Source organism: Nelumbo nucifera, chromosome 1 (genome assembly GCF_055504915.1).
Source record: "Nelumbo nucifera cultivar China Antique chromosome 1, China Antique-T2T, whole genome shotgun sequence".
NCBI classification, from domain to species: domain Eukaryota; kingdom Viridiplantae; phylum Streptophyta; class Magnoliopsida; order Proteales; family Nelumbonaceae; genus Nelumbo; species Nelumbo nucifera.
The window spans coordinates 190,381,981-190,404,718 of record NC_142649.1 but is presented as its reverse complement, the minus strand read 5'-3'; the positions used below and the strand labels follow the sequence as shown (position 1 = coordinate 190,404,718).

At 41.3% G+C, this 22,738-nt stretch overlaps 2 protein-coding genes across 2 annotated transcripts in view; both read right to left on the bottom strand.

Annotated features, from left to right (window-relative positions):
• LOC104596231 (phosphoglucomutase, chloroplastic-like) overlaps nucleotides 1-15,843 on the bottom strand; it is an 80,110-nt gene extending 64,267 nt beyond the window's left edge. The window contains exons 1-5 of the mRNA XM_010257305.3: nucleotides 15,460-15,843; nucleotides 15,267-15,332; nucleotides 15,122-15,166; nucleotides 14,892-14,984; nucleotides 14,722-14,774 (exon numbers count right to left, since the gene is read on the bottom strand). Of these exons, the coding sequence (XP_010255607.1) occupies nucleotides 14,722-14,774; nucleotides 14,892-14,984; nucleotides 15,122-15,166; nucleotides 15,267-15,332; nucleotides 15,460-15,693 (491 nt within the window). The 5' untranslated portion in view covers nucleotides 15,694-15,843. The remainder of the gene's footprint in view (nucleotides 1-14,721; nucleotides 14,775-14,891; nucleotides 14,985-15,121; nucleotides 15,167-15,266; nucleotides 15,333-15,459) is intronic.
• LOC104596230 (uncharacterized) lies at nucleotides 12,520-13,624 on the bottom strand. The gene is made up of 2 exons (XM_010257304.3): nucleotides 13,035-13,624; nucleotides 12,520-12,708 (listed from the first exon to the last, which is right to left on the bottom strand). Exons 1-2 carry the CDS (start codon nucleotides 13,372-13,374, stop codon nucleotides 12,671-12,673), a joined length of 378 nt encoding a protein of 125 aa, XP_010255606.1. The 5' UTR covers nucleotides 13,375-13,624; the 3' UTR covers nucleotides 12,520-12,670.
• Nucleotides 15,844-22,738: the final 6,895 nt, after the last annotated feature.

Below are 22,738 nucleotides of genomic sequence, written 5' to 3'. Positions count from 1 at the left end.
GCCCAAGCAAGAGGAGTTCCTACTTGCAGTTCGCCAACACCACTATTGCCACCTCTGGATTTGAATCCCAACCATTTTTTCTTCAATTTTAGAATTACTTTTCGTTCTTAATTTCAATTTATTTTTCCTTCATGCAAATTTACTTGTATTAGATTTAATTTGTGTTTTAATTCTCTTCTGCAGATCTGAAATTTGGCTAGGTAAGACAGAAGGCCTAGCTCGAGAAGTTCGAGGGTGGAAGGAGAGATCCGAAAACTGCTACCTCTGATCGGATTCTCAAACATTTTTATTTTGTTTCTTTATTTATTTATTTTTTATGCACTTGTTATTCTCAGCACTGTTCGAATTTGGTTTCAATGAATTCCATTTTTTAATTAATTAATTTTATACTTCTACAACTCCCCTTTGTGTTATCTTGTCTGGATCTAAGAAAATATTAATTTTTCCCTCGCTTCCCTGTAAAGACGCCCGTTCTCACCCATTTACTACGTTAGTAGTTGTTTGAGAATCGGTAAAATTCTATAAATGTTTAAACTAGTGTTCCGGAGTGTTTAACGACGCGCTTCCGGACACACCAATCTTGGACTGTTTTGATCTATCCAGGAACTTCTCTTCTGTTTTTTGCGCACCCAAAAAGAGATTTTATTGGATCTCTCTCGTTTGACCTCCGTTTGCAGCAAGAATTGAAAGGAGTTGTCGCCTAGCCCTTCTCAACATATTCTGAAATTTTACGAAGATCCATGAAGTTTTGAGAGAGATCTAGACTCTTCTTCTTGGTGGCTACGCCCAGACTTTCCTTTTCTGGACTGTGTGTTCAGCTTTTCTTAGTTTTGGATCTTGAACAATCTCCAGTGAAAGTAAGGGATTTCTATCTCAGGTTTTTGACTCTCTTGGATTGATTACAGCCTATTTCGCTTGTCTTTGGATCAAGTTTTACTTTTGATTAGTTTTTTTAAACTTCAGCCGAACCCTATTTGTGCTATTGTCTTAGTGTAATGGCTTCAAACAGAGGTGATATCATCCCTGTAAAAATGAATGGACAGAACTATGGGATGCGGAAGTTCCACTTCGACTTTTATGTTGAGGGAAAGGGTTTAGAGGGATATCTGAATGGAACGGTCACAAACCAGCTAAGACCGAGGCCAAAGCTTTACAACAATGAAAGTTGGACAATGGTAAACTTGTTTCTTGGATTCTGAGTTCTATTGACTATCATATATCTGTACCCATGAGGAGAATGAAAACAACATATAAGATGTACATGTATCTAGACAAAGTTTATCAACAGTCCAACATATCTAAGCAATATCAGATAGAATCAAAAATATTCTCGTACAGCCAAGGAGATAGGAGGATACAGGAGTACTATTCTGGTTTTCTTGATTTATGGGCTGAATATGAGATTGTTCACATTGAACCCTCGGATCCAGTGGAGTGTGTGAAATATCTTCAAAAGCACTTTGAGAAGAGAAAGGTGACTCGGTTCTTGATGAGGCTTAGACCTGAATATGAGATAATCAAGTCCAACATTCTGAGTATGAGATAATCAAGTCCAACATCATGGGGGTAAGAAGCCAACCTCCAAGGACCTTTCCATAACCCAGTGTTATGAATGTAAGGGTTTTGGACATATTGCATCTCACTGTAAGAAGAAGAATGTGTGTACCTATTGCAAGCAACATGGTTACATCAATCCAGAATGTCTAGTCCGACCAGCTAAGGGCTCTCAAAAAAAGACTCAGCCCCGGGCCTATCAAGCAACAGATGAACCAGCAATAGGCACTGTATCTACCAAGGGTGAGTCTTCAGTGAAAGGTGAACAGGTGTCATGGAAGAAGAAAGGGTTCGGCAACTGGTATCTTCTGCTATTTCCTCTGCTTTCTCTGCTATTGACTTGTCTGGTAAGTTCTCTACATATTATTCTTCCCCTTCACATGCTTGGATTATAGATTCAGGTGCCACCGACCATATGATAGGAGCCAACCTCAACCACCCAATCCCTTTCACTAAAACTCACCATAAACATATTATTACTGTTAATGGTGAAAAGTTAGACACCATTGGAAGTAATTATCTGTCCCTTCAACTGTTACCAACCAGATCCTTTCCTCTCTCCAAAAACCTCTTAGTACCCAACCTTACTATTAATCTGATTTCTGTTGGTCAACTTGTTGATGAAGGAAATGTTCTCACCTTTTCTCATGATGGTTGCTTGATACAGGACTGGTACACTGGGAAGGTGAAAGGGAAGGGGCGTAGGCTGGGCCGTCTGTATGCGCTGGAGTTTGAGAAGTTTCAATCGGGGGCATCCTCAGCTTTACTAAGTTCTTCTTTGTCTGATTCTATGTTGAGTTATAGAAATAATGTTTGGGATTTATGGCATAAATGATTGGGTCATAAATATTCCCAAAAATTAAAATTTTTGTTCGACTCTGGTTTGATTAAGAATAAAATTCCCCCTGTTGATACTTTTGATGTTTCTTACACTGTGTTTGTTTGCTGGATTACAGCAGTCGAAGAAGAGGGAGAGGAAGAAGAAGAGAAGAAGATCTAAGAGAGGCGGCTTAAACTCTTCAGCCGACCCAACAAGTTTATATAGATGATTATAAAATAATATTACATGAACAGACTAAAATGCCCCTGATTAGTGATGGGACACCTAGACAAATAAAACAATTAAAACATTAAATAGGTTTAGGCCCAATAACTAAGAACATAAGACACAAATAAGACCAACTTAAACACTAATAACAACCGAACCAACACTCCCCCTCAAGCTAAGCATAGATGTCAATCATGTTTAGCTTGCCACGTAAGTCTGAGAACTTCGTTGAAGTTAGTCCTTTAGTTAACACGTCTGCAATCTGCATCTCGGAAGGAGTATAAGGAATGCAGAGTTCTCATGAGACAATTCTTTCTCTAACGAAGTGCCGGTTAATCTCAATGTGCTTCGTCCTATCATGTTGCACTGGATTATTTGCAATGTTGATGGCAGCCTTGTTGTCACAGTACAGCCTAAGAGGACACTCGACCTTTACCCCAAGCTCACCAAGAAGGGTTCTAAGCCACAGTAGTTCTGCAACACCATGAGCCATAGCTCGATATTCAGCCTCTGCACTCGATCTGGCAACCACATTCTGATTTTTACTTCGCCATGTAACCAGATTTCCTCCAACAAACGTGCAATACCCTGAAGTAGACTTCATGTCCCCAATAGAGCCAGCCCAATCTGCATCAGTATACGCTTCAATTTCAATTTTGTTGCATTTTTTGAACATAATTCCTTTTCCTACATGTACAACATAAGCAATATCCGGTCGAGTGAGAGATAGATATATCATCTTGCCTACCAGTTTTTGGTATTTTTCTCTATCAAGGTAGTCCTCTTCAACTAATTCCTGTAGACCATGGTTCTGCTCTATTGGAGTATCTGCTGGTCTACACCCCATCATACCTGTCTCCCCTAGTAGGTCAAGGACATACTTCCGCTGACCCAAGTCTTTGATCTCAAACTCAGAAGCCAAGAACTCCTTTAATCTTTTTATCTCTTCCAGATCATCCCCTGTAATCACCATATCATCCACATAGATGATTAACACCGTAAGTCGGCTATTTTGTTTCCTTATGAACAAAGTATGATCTGCACCACTTTGAGTGTATTCCACTCTCTTCATGGCCCCACAAAGTCTCTCAAACCAAGCCCGAGAAAACTGCTTAAGGCCATATAATGCTTTCCTCAGTTTACATACTTTCCCATCAAAGCCATAACCTAGTGGAGGATCCATAAATACTTCTTCACGTAGATCACCATTTAAAAAAGCATTTTTTACATCCAACTGATGTAGCTCCCATGAGAACACCCACTTTCATTAGGGTTTTCATTTCTTCATTCATAGCTTCTTTCCATCTTGGATCAGACACTACTTCTGAGTACCTAGTAGGAACATGCACTGAGGAGAGAGCAGACACAAAGGAATAATAATGAGGAGATAAACATGAGTAAGAGACAAATTCAGCAATGGGGTGTCGGATAGTACAAGAGCGGGTAGACTTACGAAGAGCAATAGGGAATTCCAAATCAGAAGTATGAGTGATAGGATTATTTGAAGTTGCTGAGGCAGATTGGTCCAAGTCCGATTGATTGCTGCCATGAGTTGGAGGGTCTTTTTTCCTTCTGCTATAGGTGATTCTTATATCTTTCTGTTGCTTACTGGTGTCTCCAGTTACATCTGCAGCATCAAGAGTGGTAACAGGAGTAATGGGAGCCTCACTAGGTTCACCCGGGATGCTACAACTAGGAGGATCAGGAGGAGAGGATGGAAGGCCTGAGGCAGAGAGAGGCACAAAACAGGAGGGGGAAGGAGAATCCAAAGAAGAATCCTCTTCCATCCCACTAGTCTCCCCCTGAAGAGGATTCTGGGAAGACTGAAAATAGGAGTGAGACTCAAAAAATACCACATCTTTTGTGACATACTTCTTGGTGATGGGATCATAACACTTGTAACCTTTCTAGGTAGGAGAGTACCCTAGAAAGATTCCTTTCGTAGCCCTAGGATCCAACTTGGACTTCTTCGGATCCTTAACATGTATAAAGCACACACAACCAAAGACTCTAGGTGGAAGAGGAAAATCTGGAAGATTAGGGTAAAGGACAGAGAAAGGAGTTTTCATACCCAACACCTTGGATGGCATCCGATTTATCAGATATGATGCGGTAAGGACAGCTTGAGACCAGTAGTGCTTGGGCACCTTATGCTGAAATAATAAAGCTCGAGCGGTCTCCAATAAGTGTCTATTTTTGCGCTCAGCAACCCCATTCTTTTGAGGGGTACTAGCATAAGATGACTGATGTATCATGCCAGTATCCTCCATGAATAGGTTCAAGGACCTTTCAAAATATTCTACAGCATTGTCTGAACGAAATTGCTTAATCTTCTTGTCAAATTGAGTCTCAATCATTTTACAAAATGCCATGGTTATCCGTGGCACTTCATCACATCCTTTTAACAAGTAGATCCATGTGCATCGTGAATAGTGATCAATAAAACTGATAAAGTAACGAAAGCCATCCATAGAAACAAGAGGTGAAGAGCCCCAAACATTAGAATGGACCAAATCAAAAGGAGCTTGAATTTCATTACTAGAAATTGGATAAAGGGTTCTACATTGTTTTGACAACTGACACACTTCACAAACTAAACTTTGATTCGAAATACCCTTAAATAATTCAGGAAACAGCCCTTGCAATGATGAAAAAGGTAAATGACCTAGCCTAGCATGCCACAAGTGTAACCTAGCTATTGACTCCTCATTATTTTGACTACTGGTTGCAGATGATTGTAAGGCCAAACTTATGTCTGCATCAAAATAGTAGAGACCTCCACACTCATGACTGCTCCCAATCGTTCTTTTCGTCAATCTATCCTAAAAGACACAATGAGTAGGAAAGAAAGTTACACTACAGTTTAAATTCTTTGTAAGCTTCGAAACAGATAAGAGGTTGGAAGTAAGATTGGGGAACATGTAGAACAGATTTAAGACAGAGGTTCTTGCTTAGGTCAACTCCCCCTTTCCCCGAGATGGTGGAGAGGGAACCATCAGCAACCCTCATCTTATCTTGGCCAGACATCAATTGGTAAGAAGAAAATAAAGAGGACATGTGTGTCATGTGGTCAGTGGCACCAAAATCAATAATCCAAGAAGTAGAGTCAATAGAGCTAGTTGTACTATAAGCAGAGACAATACCTGATTTGGCAAGAGAGGTGGAAGCAAGAGAATTAGTCCTTAGACGGGTTAAGGCCCGGCTAAGGACCTCTACCTCATCAGCAGTGAAACCCAAGGATTCGGATGTGGGGAAACTAGCAGTCTGTCCCATGGGAGAAGATGCAACTGTAGATGTGTTCTTCGAGCTACCACCACTGTGACTAGTAACATGATTCCCACTTGTTGTTTGATTCTTCTGGGGCTTCCCATCTTTTCTTAAAGCAGCTGGTTTCAGATGAGGGTAAAGAACCCAACAAGTCTCTTTTACATGTCTTTCACCACCACAATGAGAGCACTTAAGATGCCTCTTGTCTGAATGCTTGCTCCCCTTTTGATTTGAAGAAATTAGGGCTGAATGTTCAACAGACTCTTCGGCTGCCTATGTTTGAGTGTCAACTTGTATCTCTTTCCTCCTAACCTCTTCATTCCTTACTAGATAATAGACATGATGTAAATCTGGCAGTTCATCCCTTCCCAAAATTTGAGACCTTATGCTCTCAAACATTGGGTCTAAGCCAGCCAAGAACTTAAAGGCTCTACCCTCCTCAATTTGTTTATCATGCCTCTCCTTGTCTTTTGCATTCTCCCAATCAAGAATAAGATGGTGATCGAGTTCTTCCCATAATCCTTCTACGGTTGCAAAATATGTTGCAACTGTCATGTCTCCTTGTCTCAATGCAGCAATGTCTTGGTTCAGCCTATAAATTCTGGCATTCTTCTTTCTCTGTCCATAAGTTTTAGAGACTTTCTCCCAAATCTTAGCAGCAGTCGGAAAGTGTTGAACAGTCCTGGCCACTTTTGAAGTCATCGAAGCAAGCAGCCAGGACATAACAGTAGCATTTTCCCTACGCCATACTGCATACTCCGCACTACCCACTGCAGGTTCCTTCTTCTGTCCCTCTAGATAACCCGTAAGATCTCGGGAAGTAATGAAGAGCATGGCTGAAATAGACCATTCTCTGAAATTATATTCATCTAACAATACACTGGTGATCTGCAAGCTGTGCAGATTTGGATTTTCCAGATTAGGAGACCTCCCACCAGGTCTATTATCCCTAGAAGACACTTCCCCCAATATTGAAGACATCTCCTTCCTCTTACAGTGATCACAATTGAAAAACTCAGTGCAAAGAGCACAATTTCAGACTTACCGAAGTTGTAGGCCTGAAAACCCCTTGTAACAGAACTGAAACCAAGAACACTCCACTTCTGTACAGTGCAGAACTCTTCTGGACTGGACTGGACTTTGATTTCTGTTGTACTAGACTGTGACCAACTGTACGAACCGAACTAAAACTGTTGAAGTCATCCCTTCCACCTAAATCTGTTCCACACAGATCTCTCTTAGCAGCCGAATGGCTACTACCTACTGTAAGGTGTCTAGTAGGGCATCGATTTCTGGAACAAACTCCCCTTGGGCCCTACAACCAAGGGAAACCCTAGATATAGACCTTGTTGTACTCTATGGTCAGCCCTAGGGTTTCTTCACAGCGACCAAGACAGAAGAGAGAAAGGAAAAGAAAGAAAAAAGAGAAGGGCCAAAAGGTGACGGCTGTAATCAGACAAACGAACCTGGCTCTGATACCATGTTTGCTGGATTACAGCAGTCGAAGAAGAGGGAGAGGAAGAAGAAGAGAAGAAGATCTGAAAGAGGCGGGTTAAACTCTTCAGCCAACCCAACAAGTTTATATAGATGATTATAAAATAATATTACATGAACGGACTAGAATGCCCCTGATTAGTGATGGGACACCTAGACAAATAAAACAATTAAAACATTAAACAGGTTTAGGCCCAATAACTAAGAACATAAGACACAAATAAAACCACTTAAACACTAATAACAGCCGAACCAACAATGTTGTTTGAGTAAAAGTCATGTTTTACCATTTCTTAATAAATCTGAACATGCCACTAAACCTTTTGAGATAATACATAGTGATGTTTGGTCTGCTTCTATTACTTCATGATTGGGGTACAGATATTTCGTATTATTTAAAGATGATTGTACCAAATATACTTGGATTTATTTTCTACGACACAAATCAGAAGTTTTTGGTGCATTTAAATTGTTTCATACTATGGTGCAAAATCGATTCAAGTGCAATGTGACTATCCTCCGCTCAAATTTAGGGGAAGAATATAGAGATGGGGAATTCTTGGCATATTTGAGGAGTCATGGAATTCAATCTCAACGCAACTGCCTAGAAACTCCACAACAGAATGGTGTAGCTGAACGGAAGAACGGACACATTCTCAGTGTTGTGTGGACATTACTACAGGAGTCTCATACTCCAACTTCATTTGGGGTAGAAGCAGCCAGTACAACCGTGTATTTGATCAACTTCATTTTGGGTATCCCCCAGATTTCTCAAGCCTTCATGTTTTTGGATGTCTTTGTTTTGTTTATCTTCCTGTTCGTGAACAATCTAAATTAGCTGCTCAGTCTGCTATGTGTGCCTTTGTGGGATATAGTCCTGACCACAAAGGATTTTTGTGTTATGATTCTGCTATTCATCGTATTCGGATTTCTCGGAATGTTGTGTTTCTTGATCATATCTCCTTCTTTGCTGGGATTGCTAGATTGTCTGCTCCTTCCATCTCTATTTTGCAGGACTTTGATTCAAATGACACTACTACTTCCTCAACCGAGAGGCATCTTCTTGTCTTCACCTGCAAGCGGCTACGTATCCCAGCCCCTGCGCCTACAACCCCCCTTCCACCCGGTTCAGAGCATTCATCTCAGATATCCTCTATAAGTGATACCTTGACCCAAGATCCTCCTATTTCAGATAGTAGTTCAGTTATTCTACTTCATTGTTCTACCCATATCTCTCGACCTCCTAATTGCTATGGTTTTCCTTCAAACCATAGTTCCTTTTCTGTTGTACTTTCTTCCACAAATATCCCTAGATCTTATCAGAAAGCCATTAGAAGTTCTCAGTGGAAAGAAGCTATGGATGCCGAAATTCAAGCCCTCCATGAGAATGACACTTGGGATCTTGTGCCAGCTCCTCCAGGTGTTTCTATTGTTGGAAGTCGTTGGGTCTATACAATCAAACTGAAATCAGATGGCTCTCTTGATCGATATAAGGCCCGGTTAGTTTCCCAAGGATACAGTCAAGAATATGGAATTGATTATGAATAAACATTTGCCCCGGTCGCTAAGGTCACCACAGTTCGGACTCTTATAGCCATTTCTATTGTTTATTCCTGGACTATTTATCAATTAGATGTGAAGAATGTGTTCCTTCATGGCGAATTAAAGGAGATAGTCTACATGAAACCTCCACCTGGATATTGCAGTGATCCTTCATGTGTTTGTCACCTGAAGAAGTCTTTATATGGCCTGAAGCAAGCACCCAAGGCTTGGTTTGAGTGCTTCCGGGATGTTGTTGTTGTAGCGGGTATAATCAGAGTTCCTCTGACTACTCCCTCTATGTTAAGAGAAGACCCCAGGGTATTACTATTCTTCTATTATATGTTGATAACATGCTCCTAACGGGGGATGACCATGACGGCATTTGTGAGCTGAAGTCCTTACTGAAGAAAACTGAAGAGAAGAGAGCTTGAGAGTTCGGCAATGAGGGTCTGAGAATGAGAGTTTCGAACCTAACACTCTCTCAGCACCCCAACACTATTTTATTAAGATAGATTTGAATAATTACAAGGAGGCCCTTAGTTGGGCAAAAATTTACAAAGAACATAATATAGACAGGATGGGCCCAGAATAAGGCCCATTACAGAAAAACATAAATAACAAGAAAGAATAAACAGCCTATAGGCCATTCGGCCCATCTTCTCTACACTTCCCCTCAAGCTGAGCATAGATGTCAATCATGCCAAGCTTGCTGATATCAAGCTGAAGTTTTGCCTTGGGAATGCCTTTGGTGAGAAAATCTGCCAACTATCCTTCAAATGTGATGAAAGGAAGACACACTTCACCCGAAGAGACCCTTTCCCTAATGAAGTGTCGATCAACTTCAATATGCTTAGTTCTATCATGTTGCACTAGGTTGTGAGCAATGTTGATGGCAGCCTGATTATCACAGTACAACATCATTGGCTTGTCATATTCAACCCCAAGTTCTTCCATCAATGATTTTAGCCATAATAATTTAGAAACTCCATGTGTCATGGCCCTGTATTCTGCTTCAGCGGAAGACCGAGCAACAACCAATTGTTTCTTGCTTCTCCAAGAAACAACATTAGCAGCCACCAAGCTGCAATACCCAAAAGTAGATCTTTTGTCATCAATGTTTCCGGCCCAGTCAGCATCGGTGTAGGCTTCAAGTTTCATAAGACCACGCTTGGCAAACAGAATACCCTTTCCTGGGGAACCCTTCAAATAACATAGGATTCTCTCTGCTGTTGCCATATGAGTGTCTCGGGGAGCATGCATGAATTGGCTAATGCAACTGACTGCATATGCAATATCTGGCCGAGTCATGCATAGATACAAAAATTTCCCAAGAAGTCTCTAATAGATTCCTTTGTCTTCTAACAATGTCTCATCTGAGGCTGAGAGTTTATGACTCATATCAATAGGAGTAGCAACTGGTCTAGCACCCATCTTTCCAGTTTTAGAGAGCAAGTCAAGAACATACTTCCTTTGGGAGATAAGAATCCCATCCTTGGATCGAGCCACTTCTATGCCAAGAAAGTATCTTAATTCCCCCAAATCTTTAATCTCAAACTCTGTATGGAGAAAAGATTTTAGATCATGAATTCCTGAAACATCATTACCAGTCACTACAATATCATTTACATACACAATGAGGTATACTGCCAGAGGTCCACTCCTCTTCACAAAAAGAGTATGATCGGACTGTGTCTGCACATAACCAAAGTTAACAAGTGTTGTTCTAAATCTCTCAAACCATGCTCTAGGGGACTGTTTTAGACCACAAAGAGATTTCTTCAGCCTGCATACCATCCCTTTCATATCAATTCCATACATCCCTGGAGGAAGACACATATAAACCTCCTCATGTAATTCACCATTCAGAAATGCATTCTTCACATCCAATTGATAAAGGGGCCAGTCAAAGTGAGCAGCTAAAAAAAGAAGAACCCTCACAGATGTCATCTTGGCAATAGGTGCAAAGGTCTCCAAATAATCAATCCCATATGTCTGTGTATAGCCTTTTGCAACCAGCCTGGCTTTGTACCTTTTAATGGTGCCATCAGCTCGGTATTTGATAGTAAAGACCCACTTGCAACCGACTGGATCCTTCCCTTCAGGAGAATCCACCACTTCCCATGTGTCATTCTTGTGTAGGGCATTGATTTCAGATCTCATAGCATCCCTCCATTATGGAATCTTAAGAGCTTCTGACACAAACCTGGGAATAGGGTTAGAAGCAACAGAAAAGAGATAGGCAAAGTATGAAGGTGAAAGCAATCTGTCAGAAAGGTGCTTGGAAATGCAGTGTGCAGTGCACTTCCGTTTTCCTTTCCTAACAGCAATGGGAATATCAAGGTCAGGGAAGGATGACTCCAAATGTGCTGAAACAGTACCTATTGTATCTTCTGTGACTAGAAGTGTATGAGGCTCATGTATTGTAGGAGAAACAACCTACACATTTCTGGATCTTTGCCTTTGATACACCTTGGGATTGAGGATAGGACGAGGAGGTAGAGTACTGGGACAGGGAGAATGGAACGACTGATCCACCCTTGATACATTTGACGGTGAAGCAGACACATCAAGAGACTCAACAGGGACAGGAAGAGGAATAGCAAACACTTCTAACAAATCCTCCCCCTGTGGACAATGTCCTTCTGGAGAGGAACCATAAAAGGGGGAAAGCTCATCAAAGGTGACATCCATTGAGACATACCGAGTGTCAGTCTTTGGATCAAAACAACAATAACCCTTCTATGTGGGGGAATAACCAAGGAAGATACACTTTTGAGCTTTGGGTTCAAATTTATGCCTTTGGACACTTGGAACATGTACATAACAGGTGCAGCCAAAGACACGAATAGGAACAGGAAAAGGGTCCTTGTCCGGATGAAGAAGAGTGAAGGGAGACTTAAACCACAAAACCCTAGATGGCATACGGTTTATAAGGTAGGTAGCAGTAAGAACAGCATCACCCCAAAACCTTGTAGGAACATGTGAGGCAAATAAGATACTTCTTGCAACTTCAACAATATGCCTATTTTTCCTCTCAACAACTCCATTCTATTCTGGGGTCCTAGCACATGAGCTTTGATGAATAACCCCCATGTCAGAGAGATATCAGGATAGGTTCTTCTCAAAGTATTCTTTTGCATTGTCAGATCTGAAGGTTTTAATTCTGGTATCAAATTGGAACAAGTCTAGGTTCTTCATCACGGGATTTCTTACAAGTCTTGGATAGGTTCTTCTCAAATTATTCTTTTGCATTGTCAGATCTGAAGGTTTTAATACTAGTATCAAATTGGAACAAGTCTTGGAACTTCATCACAGGATAGGTTCTTCTCAAAGTATTCATAGAATTTTCTTACAAGTCTTGGAACTTCATCACGGGATTTCATCAGGAATATCCAAGTGAACCGAGAAAAATCATCAATAAACAAGATAAAATATTTGTAGCCACCCATTGAGGGTAAGTGGTAAGGTCCCCACACATCAGAGTGCACAATATTAAAAAGAAAAGAAGATCTTTTATTGCTCAAAGGATAATTGTTTCTACAATGCTTTGATAACTCACAAGACTCACAATGAAGACTGGACAAACTAATTCCCTTAAACAGTTCAGGGAATAAATGACTCAAGGCAGAAAAAGACAGATGACCAAAACGACGATGACACAACATAATCTGATTGACTGACTCTGAAGAAACAGATCCGAGAGCAACATTCCCAAGATGATCAGTGCATTGTCCCGGCGTATCAAGCAGGTATATTCCGTTCGCCTCATGGCCACTCCCAATCACCTTCTGAGACTCCAGATCCTGAAAAACACAGTAGGAAGGAGAAAATGTTACACAACAGTTTAGTGACTTGGTTAAACTACTTACAGACAACAAATTTGTATTTAGCTTAGGTACATGAAGGGCAGAAGGTAGGAACAAGGAATTCGTAGCCTTGATGGTTCCCTTACAAGAGATAGGGGCAAGTGAACCATCAGCTAAAGTGATTTTATCACGTCCAGGAAGTAAGTCATATGAAACAATCAAGGTAGAAAGATTGGTCATATGGTCAGAAGCACCTGAGTCAATCATCCAAGGGATCTTGAGATTATCTAAAGTGGTAGCATGATTGGCAGAAGCCCTTATACCTGAATGAGTAAATGCAGAAGAAGTAGAATTTCCTGAAGAGTTGGAAGGAGAAGTCACATCACCCAGCTGACTATTCATCTTCCCAAACTTTTCATATTCTGCTCCCATGGCTGCCAACTGTGCAGAAGCAGACATCTCTTCATCTGGCCCGGCAGCTACATTTGCACTTCCTGATCTTTTACTATCATGTTTTTTCTGAAACCCAATGGGAACAAGATTAGGATGTAATTTCCAGCACTTGTCTTTGGTATGCTTCGGCTTCTTGCAGTACTCACATATAACTTCTTTCTTTCCTGTGCCACCAGAAGTTCCAGCATTCCCTTTAGGTTTAATCCCCATATTCACAAAGCGATCACTAATATCAGCCCCTTGAACTTGGACAACCCTTCTTCTCTCTTCACTACTCACCAATACATAAGCTTGTGACAATGAGACACACTCCTTGAAAAGAATATTTTGTTTTGTGATATCATATTCTAGATTTAGTCCAGTTAAGAACTCAAACACCCTGTTCCTTTCAACCAATTTTCTGTAGGTCTCTGCATCATTGGTGGTGTCCCAAGTTACAACTTCTATTAGGTCAATCTCTTGCCATAGACTTCAGGGTTGAGAAATATACAACTAGAGGTTTCTCCCCTTGCCTTAAATTCTTTACATCACTTCTCAATTTATATGCTCGGGCTACATTGAGTTTTTGGGAATAGGTTTTGCAACACTATCCCAAATTTCCTTTTGTTGAATTCATCCATAGGTAGTGTTGCCTAATTTGTAGCTGCATTGAGTTCACAAGCCACCCAATGACAGTGTAATTTTCTTGCATCCACTTCTCGTAGGAAGGATCATCTTCTGGGGGAGCCTTCTTACTCCTGGAAATGAACCCCCACTTTCTTCTACTGCATACATAAATCTTTACTGATTGTGACCATGCCAGATAATTAGTTCCATCTAGTTTAACTGTGGTCATAGTCAATAAGGAATACTTGGAATCCCCTGAATCAGTCCATATTCAGCACCACTCTTGTTTTCAAACTCTGAGGAATACATCATGGGAAGATAGAATTTTAGAAAACACCTATTCTCTTTGAGAAGTTTCCAGTCAAGTATTGGACTTTGCTAGTTGAGTAATTCCAATGGTTAGAGGCATGAGAATTTCACCTATAGCAGTTCAGAAATTTCTGCCAAGAAGGTCAAGGGATTCCCCTTCAACAGTTGAGTAATACCAGCCCTTACCACATATACATTCCCAAACTTATCTGAAACCATATTTGCGTTGATTTATACCACCATTACCAATATTGCCCAACATTATTAACCAGCCTTCCTCTGCACCTGCATCAGGGCATCCTCTTATTTGAGAGAGGAGGGAGATTAAGGAACAACATCAGGATGATCCCTTTTCTCGACCTAATTCCCAAACGGAAGATGGCTTTTCATTTGATGGGTTTCTTCATTGTACTATCGAAATTGCAACAACGTATCACCCAACCCAAAACAGACCGCAGGTAATGAATCGAAACACAGTAAGAAATAGAAGTACTGATACTTCATTTGTAGTCTTGAATAAAAAAGCCGATTACTAAAAAATAATTAAAAAACCAAACATATTCCCCAGTAACTAAAGAATGAGAATAAAAAAGTAGATATGACCAACCAGGGAATTTAAAGCAAATTTAACGAGCTACTGACCTGCCAACTAGAATTTTCCCAACACCATTCCCTGCGGCAATTTTGATGATTATCTGCATTTCAAATCCGAAGTCATTGAAGAAGCATAAAGAGAGAAGCTAGACCAAAGATGGCGAATGGAGGAAACGGGAATTAAAAAAAAAAAAAAAACAAAACAAAACAAAACAGACCTGTGCAGCTTCTCGGTTAAAGTATCGACCATCACCTCCCAATACCAGTAATCCATTCTTGAAATCCTCCGGTGGCAAGGAATTAAACAACGCCTAATCGCCCGACCCATAGAAACAATTAAAAAAATTAAAAATAAAATCAAGACAGAAGTTATTTAAAACCGAAAGTGGAATTGTCAAACCGCGAAAAAGGTGTAATAAAGAGAAAATGATTATATCGACAGTAAAACCTGGATCCAGTTTGCAAGGTAATTCTCTTGCATGAAAACTTTCACCTGTAAATAAACAGAAAATCCTTCGCTTAACTAGCGAGCCAGAGAAAAATAAAACTTAAAACAACAAAACAAACTAATAATAGAAAACAGAAAAATAAACCTTCTTCCTCAGACCGCTCGTTCCAGTCTTTTGCCCTTCAATCGGCCTAGTGGGCACCGAAGTGACCTAAGTAAATGCAGAAACGCAAATGTCAGATACGGCCCAGACCAGAATGAAAGAAGAACAAGCGGGTGAGTACGCAAAGCGGCAAACAACTGAACAAGTGAGAGAGCAGAAAGGGAAAGAGAAAGACCTTGATGCCTTCAGGCTCTGCCACTGCAGTAGAAAATGATGAAGATGCTCTGACGACAGATGGAGATGATGGTCTGCGAGTAACTTTTAACGTGACGAGGCTCGAAAGCGAAGGTGAAGCGGGGGAGAGGAGAGAAGAAGATGTGGAGGTATTAGCGAGAGCAGCATTGGCTGTCATCGTAGCTGTTGAAGCCGACGATGACATGTTGAGCGAGGAACTCAGAGCAAACGCCATGGAAGCTCTCCCCTTCTCTGCAAGTATCGGAGAAAAGACGATACTAACAACCAACCATCTGCAAGTACAACTGTACAAGTGAATGAAGTGAGTACCAGAAGCGAAAATCTATGATGATAGAAGGAAATGATACCGGAAACCCCGTATGAATTTTGATGATTACCATTTACCACCTGTCCTGTTTCCACTATTTTTATTATACCACTTGATTGGCTATAAGTTTTTCCGGTATCATAGTCAAACTCGTGTCAAAAAGATCCGTAATCAAAGATAAGTAAGCCGTTAGAGAAATTCCGATGGCTGACACCTGCCGGGAAGAATAGTTATTATCTCCAATATTGCTAACTCATCGAACCGGATCGGATATTGTTTGATCCATATACAATTCGTTTGCATCCGAATTCAAATCGGATCTTTATCAAATTTTATAGCAATAAATTGAAAAAAAAAATTAAAATATCTTTAAGATTTAGGAAATTAACTAATTCTACCCTTATTATTTATATATTATCTTCAATACCCTTAAGTTTTTTGAGAATTGTCATCGTTGATAAATATTAATGGAAAAAAGTAAAATATCAAATTTACCCTCTATTATTTCTCAAATTTTCAAAATAAAACCTGCTTCCAACCTTCATATGCCACCGTATTCACCACTTTTTGCCTTAAACACTCCACCTTTACCCTCATCAACTCCTTTAGCTTGTACAAGTTCTGCTCCCGACACTCAGAACCTAAAAAAGATGAGTAAGTCATCTTGTCATAACCAATTATGTAAGTAGGACCCAACGCATTTGCAGGGGTGGTAATAGCTAGAGCTTTTTTTTTCTTTAATTTTTGCTGGTGCTCTCATCTGACTATTCTCCAAACGTCTGAAATTGCTCAAAAAAGTACTGTCTCTTGCACCAGATATACAATGGAAGATTCAAAGAGTTACAGTAAGTTGGTAATTGAAATTTTTTCAATAATAGGAAGAGAAAACAGTCTACACTTGATTGTAAATATTCTAAGAACTCGGAGCTTCTTTCCACTTCCTATGATCTTTGTTTCTCGAAGAATTGGACACGTAAGGACGAAGTGTCACTTCTAAGTGTTAGTCTTAGAGAAAACAATCAATATGGTTGCAGCTACTTATGACTCATTCACTCCAAAAATAGGGTCCACAAACCACCATAATCCCACATCCTCCAGCTTGGTTGGCACCAACTCCTTCTCCCGCACAATCTCATCCCACATTGGACCCTTACCCGTCATCATCTCCTCCAAGCTCAGTCTGCCCTCCTCCAAGTCTTCGCATTCCTCCACTTTGAACTACTCCCCCAACACCCTCCACAAATGCTTCCACTTGAACACATCTCCATTACTACAATTGAAAGTTTCGTTCTTTGTGTAAGGATCTGACGATGCCCATATCTGATGCTCCGCATTCATATCCACATCTGATGCATCTCTCCCAAGCAACTCTTGTACTGGGAACCTCAACGGCATACCCTCATGGTTACAAATGGTTGTATAGACGCAGAGCATCCCAATTACGTTCATCAAGCTATAAGGAGAGAACCCAAAGATATGCCCAGGACGGTGGATCAACCACGTCAGTCCTTCCTTCTTCTACCCCTCTTCCAAGAAGATTTCCTCCAGAGTATGGTAGAAATTGGGGACATTTAACCTAGGAAGATCCTCGTGGAAGAGGGGATCGTGGGATTCAATCTTACCAAAGGACACAAAGGGGCTGACATAGTGCTTGAGGCCGAGCATCCAATTATGTTCATCAAGCTATAAGGAGAGAACCCAAAGATATGCCCAAGACGGTGGACCGACCACGTCAGTCCTTCCTTCTTCTACACCTCTTCCAAAAAGATTTCCTCCAGAGTATAGTAGAAATTGGGGACGTTTAACCTGGGGAGATCCTCGTGAAAGAGGGGATCGTGGGGTTTAATCTTACCAAAGGACACGAAGGGGCTGGCATAGTGCTTGAGGCCGATCTAGAGGTAGATATGTTGGAACTTCGTATTTGTTCAATTACCAACGGATTGAATTGGATTACTCATAACCGGATGAAAATCAGACAAATGGTATAGTTTGCAGTCTTTTGACTGTACTGTCTCTGATTCATTTACATTTACTAGTTGGTAATACGTACAAATGCACGTGTAAAAGGAAAGGAGACAGCATAGAGAAAAAGAAATGAAATTAAAATTTTATGATGGTCCGTGAGGCCAAAACAAATATTTTTATTTAAAATTAAAGATTCCTCGGGTGTCGAACATTTTTTGAGAATAAGTTCCCTCCTCACGAATCGGGTCATAACACACATAAAGGCCTAGACGCTACACGACCACACCTCGCTTGTTATATTTCAACCAAGACAAGTTAAGATGGGAATAAAGCTCAATTTGGAAGGAGTATAAGATTATAAATACAAATATGTAGAGTTTTGTATTATTTTATATATATTTATATTTTACAACATTAGGGTAATTTAGTCCTCCAATGATATGATGGCATGTGACATTACATAATAGTAGAGTGGTATCTCGACATCATATAAGCAAAACCTCAAGAGCACTTCAGACACTTTACAACTACCTTGATAACCATGGCACCACTCTCGTAAGCAGAATTGCAAATAACCAGGCAAGACCTCAAGTCGGCGTAAGAGACGATCTGTTTCCATCGATCTGACCCAACTCCGATTAGTGACCTGCCTAACGTGTCGAGCGACCACCCCTTAAGCGGGCTATCACCTTTGAATTCCCCAGGATCACGATGCCATATTGAAAGAGCCGGTAATCACCCCGCCGCTTCGAGCGGAATTGAATAAACATTACCCAATTACGCGGAGTCCACCTCCAAGCGTGAAACCACCTTTGAACCAAACAGGCTAGAGATCCCGAATGCATTTCGGTAGGCTCACGTCAGCTCGCCTATATAAGAGCCTCACCTCCAACCTCACAAGGTATGTACGATTTAGCTTTCACAATTGTCTAGCTCTCTTGCTTTCTTGCAAATAACTACCAGCTTGCTAAGTTAAGCATCGGAGTGCCCACCTTAGGTAAAGCTATCTGAATATTCTAATAACCATTTTCTTGTAGTTTGACCAAATGACCTACTCAATCTGACATTCGAGCTATTTGCCTTCAAGGAACACCAAATCGCACATCATCAGTACATATGTACTCTTTCCAAAGTAAGAATAAGTATTGATTGGTCAAATCTCTTATAAATATCTATATCAGTTTATTGGCTATCAGCCAAGGATAACAACAGAAGACTCAACCAACTTTCTTGTGCTTATCTGGCATGTAAATCTAAAATTACAGTTCGGTTCAATTCTAGACAAAACGGGCACGTAAACTTTCTATTTCCAAAGTAATGCATTTCGTTTAGCTTGCAAAAAAAAGTTTATTGGCTATCAGATCATCAACATGTCCTATGTAGACGTGGACAATCATGATTGGCTCAATATCCTCTCGGAGATAATTCAGGGTCTAAACTCTAAAAAAGAGGGGTTCATTCAACCACTTGATAAGGATTTTTGGGCTCAAATTGGTTCCGTTAATTAAAACCTTTTGATTCTTTCCTACGACGTATTCAGTTGGTATGCTGGATAATTTGTCCCAATGTAGATGCCATTTCAAATCCTGTTACCATTGTGTTTGAAAGAAAAAAAGTTATATATAAATACTGGTTAATGATGTGATGTTATTGTTCACTCAAAAAGTAACGGCCCCTATGGGAGATTCAGGGGTTGATTAATACCCAAAAGAAAATTCTATATAATTAAAATGCAATTGTTCCTAACTTCCTATCAGATCTCTCTCTTTCTATCTTCATCCAAGTCTTTCAAAATTTTTGTAGTTTTTCGAACTAAAGAAATTAAAAAAAAATAAAACGTAGGGCTGCTTATATTCACCCACAACCAACGAAGTTTCCTTTCTTTTAGGAAACTGAATGTGATCATTATAAAACACGGGCATCTTTTACCACCAGCCCCTACTTCACATGGATCTCTTTTAGTAAGGAAAAATCAGAAAGTTGAAGTTCTTACACTATGTGGTTGGTTTGCTAGAAGATAAAATAGTAATAGAGAGGTTTTTCTTTTTTTTTTTGAGTGTTAGTAAATCCCCCATAGGGGTCGTTACTCTTTTGAGTAACACAGCATCCACAGGATTCACATCCGCATTTTCGCTGAGACAAACCAGCCAGCGTACCAATTGAGCCAGCCACTCAATTGATAGTTGAGAGTTGAGGAATAGTTCTTAACAATTTTTGTGAAACTCCTTTGACTTTTCCCTCAACTTTCTATCTTTGAAGGAAGCTCTTAACAAATTTTGTAAAATTCTTTAAGACTCATATTCCTCAGCTTCCTATTTCTCTCTTATCTTCTATCTACCCAAACACAGTTACAAAAGCCTTAGGAAATTTTACAAATTTTGTATTAGAACTATCCTCAACTTTCGATTTCACTCTAATTTTCTATCAAACCGAACTCATGATCACAATGATAAAATCTATATCTATACTATCTATAAAAGAGCGAATGCCCTTTTTTTTGGAATTTTCATTGAACATTTTCTATCCCTCTTATCTAAGCATATAGTGGGCACAAAGAGGGTATATATGTCTTTTACTCTCACTTCAGGAACTGTCCACTTATTACCATTCAAAAACTGCTCACTTATAACCATTCAGAAACTGCCACGTGCAAATGCGCGTACATGTTTACTAATTAATACAAAGTTCAAAATGGGTCTGGATGTAGTAGGCACGTTGGGTAAGCACAATGAGTGAGCACGTAATAACTCTGTGACACATGTCCCAGTTAATGTACCTTTCATTCAGACGTTTTTGTTCCATTAGACAAAAATTATCGATTATTTTATTATGTTTGTCAAAATAATTAAAAATAAAAAATAATGAAAATGGAAAACCTAAACCTGTTGGGAGTTGGGATTCATTTACGTTTTCCTTTTTTATTGTTTTTATTTTTAATTATATTGACAAAGATGATAAAATAATGGATATTTTCTGTCTAACGAAACAAAAACATCTGAATGAAAGGCACATTAACTGGGACATGTGTCACACATTTATGACGTGTTTGATGAAGGGTGATTTGGCCCGACCTCCTAACTAGGTGACACGTGTACGTGACAGCATATACAACAGCTCGGCATAGGCGGACCGGCACATGGACATGACTTGACACAGGTGATAGCTCAGCAAGTATCAACTCGCCACAGAGCGAGCTCGAGTACACCCATGCCCCGAGCTGCACTCCAAGTTAAGTTCATCCCAGTTTGCGAACTAGAACAACAAGTTCGCTCTAGGCCCAAGCAAGTGGGCCACCTCGAAGACAACTCGCCTCAGGCAGAATCGCCTCAGCACGTCACCAGTAGCTTGTCATAGGGTAGCTCGCTACGGGGCGGCTCAGCATTTATGGGAAGTTTCTCATCTGACAAAGCCGTACCTGCCAGACTGCTCCCACGTCCCTCGTCTAACAGCGCAATGCCTACCAGTTCAGAAGGCTGCGCCCTTGTCTCCCACCTAGCGGCGTCGTGCCTGCAGGTTGTCTCCCGGCTGGCGGAACCATACCATGCAACGGTCACTGTAGCCCGCCTGCTCTCGGCCCTGACAGTAACGGCCAGCCACTCTGAGGTACGACCTGATAGCGGATCGCCATAGTAGGGATTAGGGATCAAACCCACCGAACCTGTCAGACGCTAGTATATAAGCACTCTGACCCCTCAGAGGCAAAGGTATCGCATATTCACCACTCTTTAGCTCTCATCTTCTTGCGTACTCATTCTCTTTCTCAACTTGCTACCGAGTTCTAACTTAAGCATCGGAGAGTCCCCGCCGGGTGTTCAACCCTGGGTCCCTTCGTCCTTCTTGCAGGTATCTCTTGCCCGTCGCTAGCTAGAAGCCTCGTCACTTCCAGCTAGGAGTGGTCGGATTGCGCATCATCAATTGGCGTCGTCTGTGGAAATCGTTTCAAAAGGCTTCTCTACCAAATTTTCACCAGCATCTATGGCGTCTTCTAGCAACGCCGGGCTTAACAACGGAACAAACACCTCTCGGGGGCACCTCCAAGCTCCCATTGTACGTATTGGACAGTTTACTATACCCCTCAACACCTTCGGAGTTCCCACGCTGGACCTACCCTAGGTCGCCGAAGCTGTGAACTCCCCACTCCCTTCTGCAGTGAACACCACCTTCGCTGAACCCACCGTGGTCCCCCCCTTGGTGGGGCAGAGCCAGCTTGGTGACTTAGTGCAGTGCATACGAGTCATGCAAGCCCAAATGCAGCAAGTCCAGCAACTTCAGCATTGCCAACAACAAGTCTTGTGTCACTTCTACCAGTAGCAATTCCAGTGCTGCAACAGAGCCAGCAGCCAGCCCAACTGTGGTGCCCCATAACACCGTTGAACTAGTAGCCATTCGATCGCCACCGAAATAGCCGACCTCCCCGCAGGGGGGAGACCTCCCAGGCCTCATCCCACAGTAGGAGAGGACCAACAGCCCCCGCCGCCTCGCGGCAACAAGGCAGGTCAGGGAGCACTCACCCTACCAAGGCCGGCCTATCCCAGCATGTGCAACCGGAAGCCTCGTTGACGGTCAATCGGTTCGAAGTCCTGGCAGCATACTCCGGACGAGGTCCATCAGCTCGTGGAAGCCAGTTCCAATCAGAATCCCACCAGGCCAAGGCCCGACCCAGCAGCCCGAGCAGCCCGAAGGTGAGACGGGAGCGGACCCGGGAGTCACAAAGGCCACGCCCCTCTTGTCAATACCATCTCCCCTCTCTCTTGACCTCCTAATGGACCCCATGCTAAAAGGCTTTAAAATTCCCTCTCTAGACAAGTACGATGGGTCATTCGATCCGAATGACCGTGTGAACTCCTTTCAATCCCAGATGCACCTCGCCGGAGCTAGTGAAGTCTGCATGTGCGTCGCCTTCTCCATGACCTTCAGAGGAGTAGCGCGCACATGGTATAGAAATCTCCCGTTCGGGACAATCCGGAGCTGGGCGCAATTCGTGCAA

Excerpts from the sequence above, each read along its gene's own strand:
- LOC104596230 (XM_010257304.3), bottom strand. The coding sequence starts at position 13,374 with ATGGGGATTAAACCTAAAGGGAATGCTGGAACTTCTGGTGGCACAGGA. Across the intron at positions 12,709-13,034 it reads TTCTGCATTTACTCATTCAG|GATCTGGAGTCTCAGAAGGT; the intron begins GTATAAGGGCTT and ends TGTGTTTTTCAG.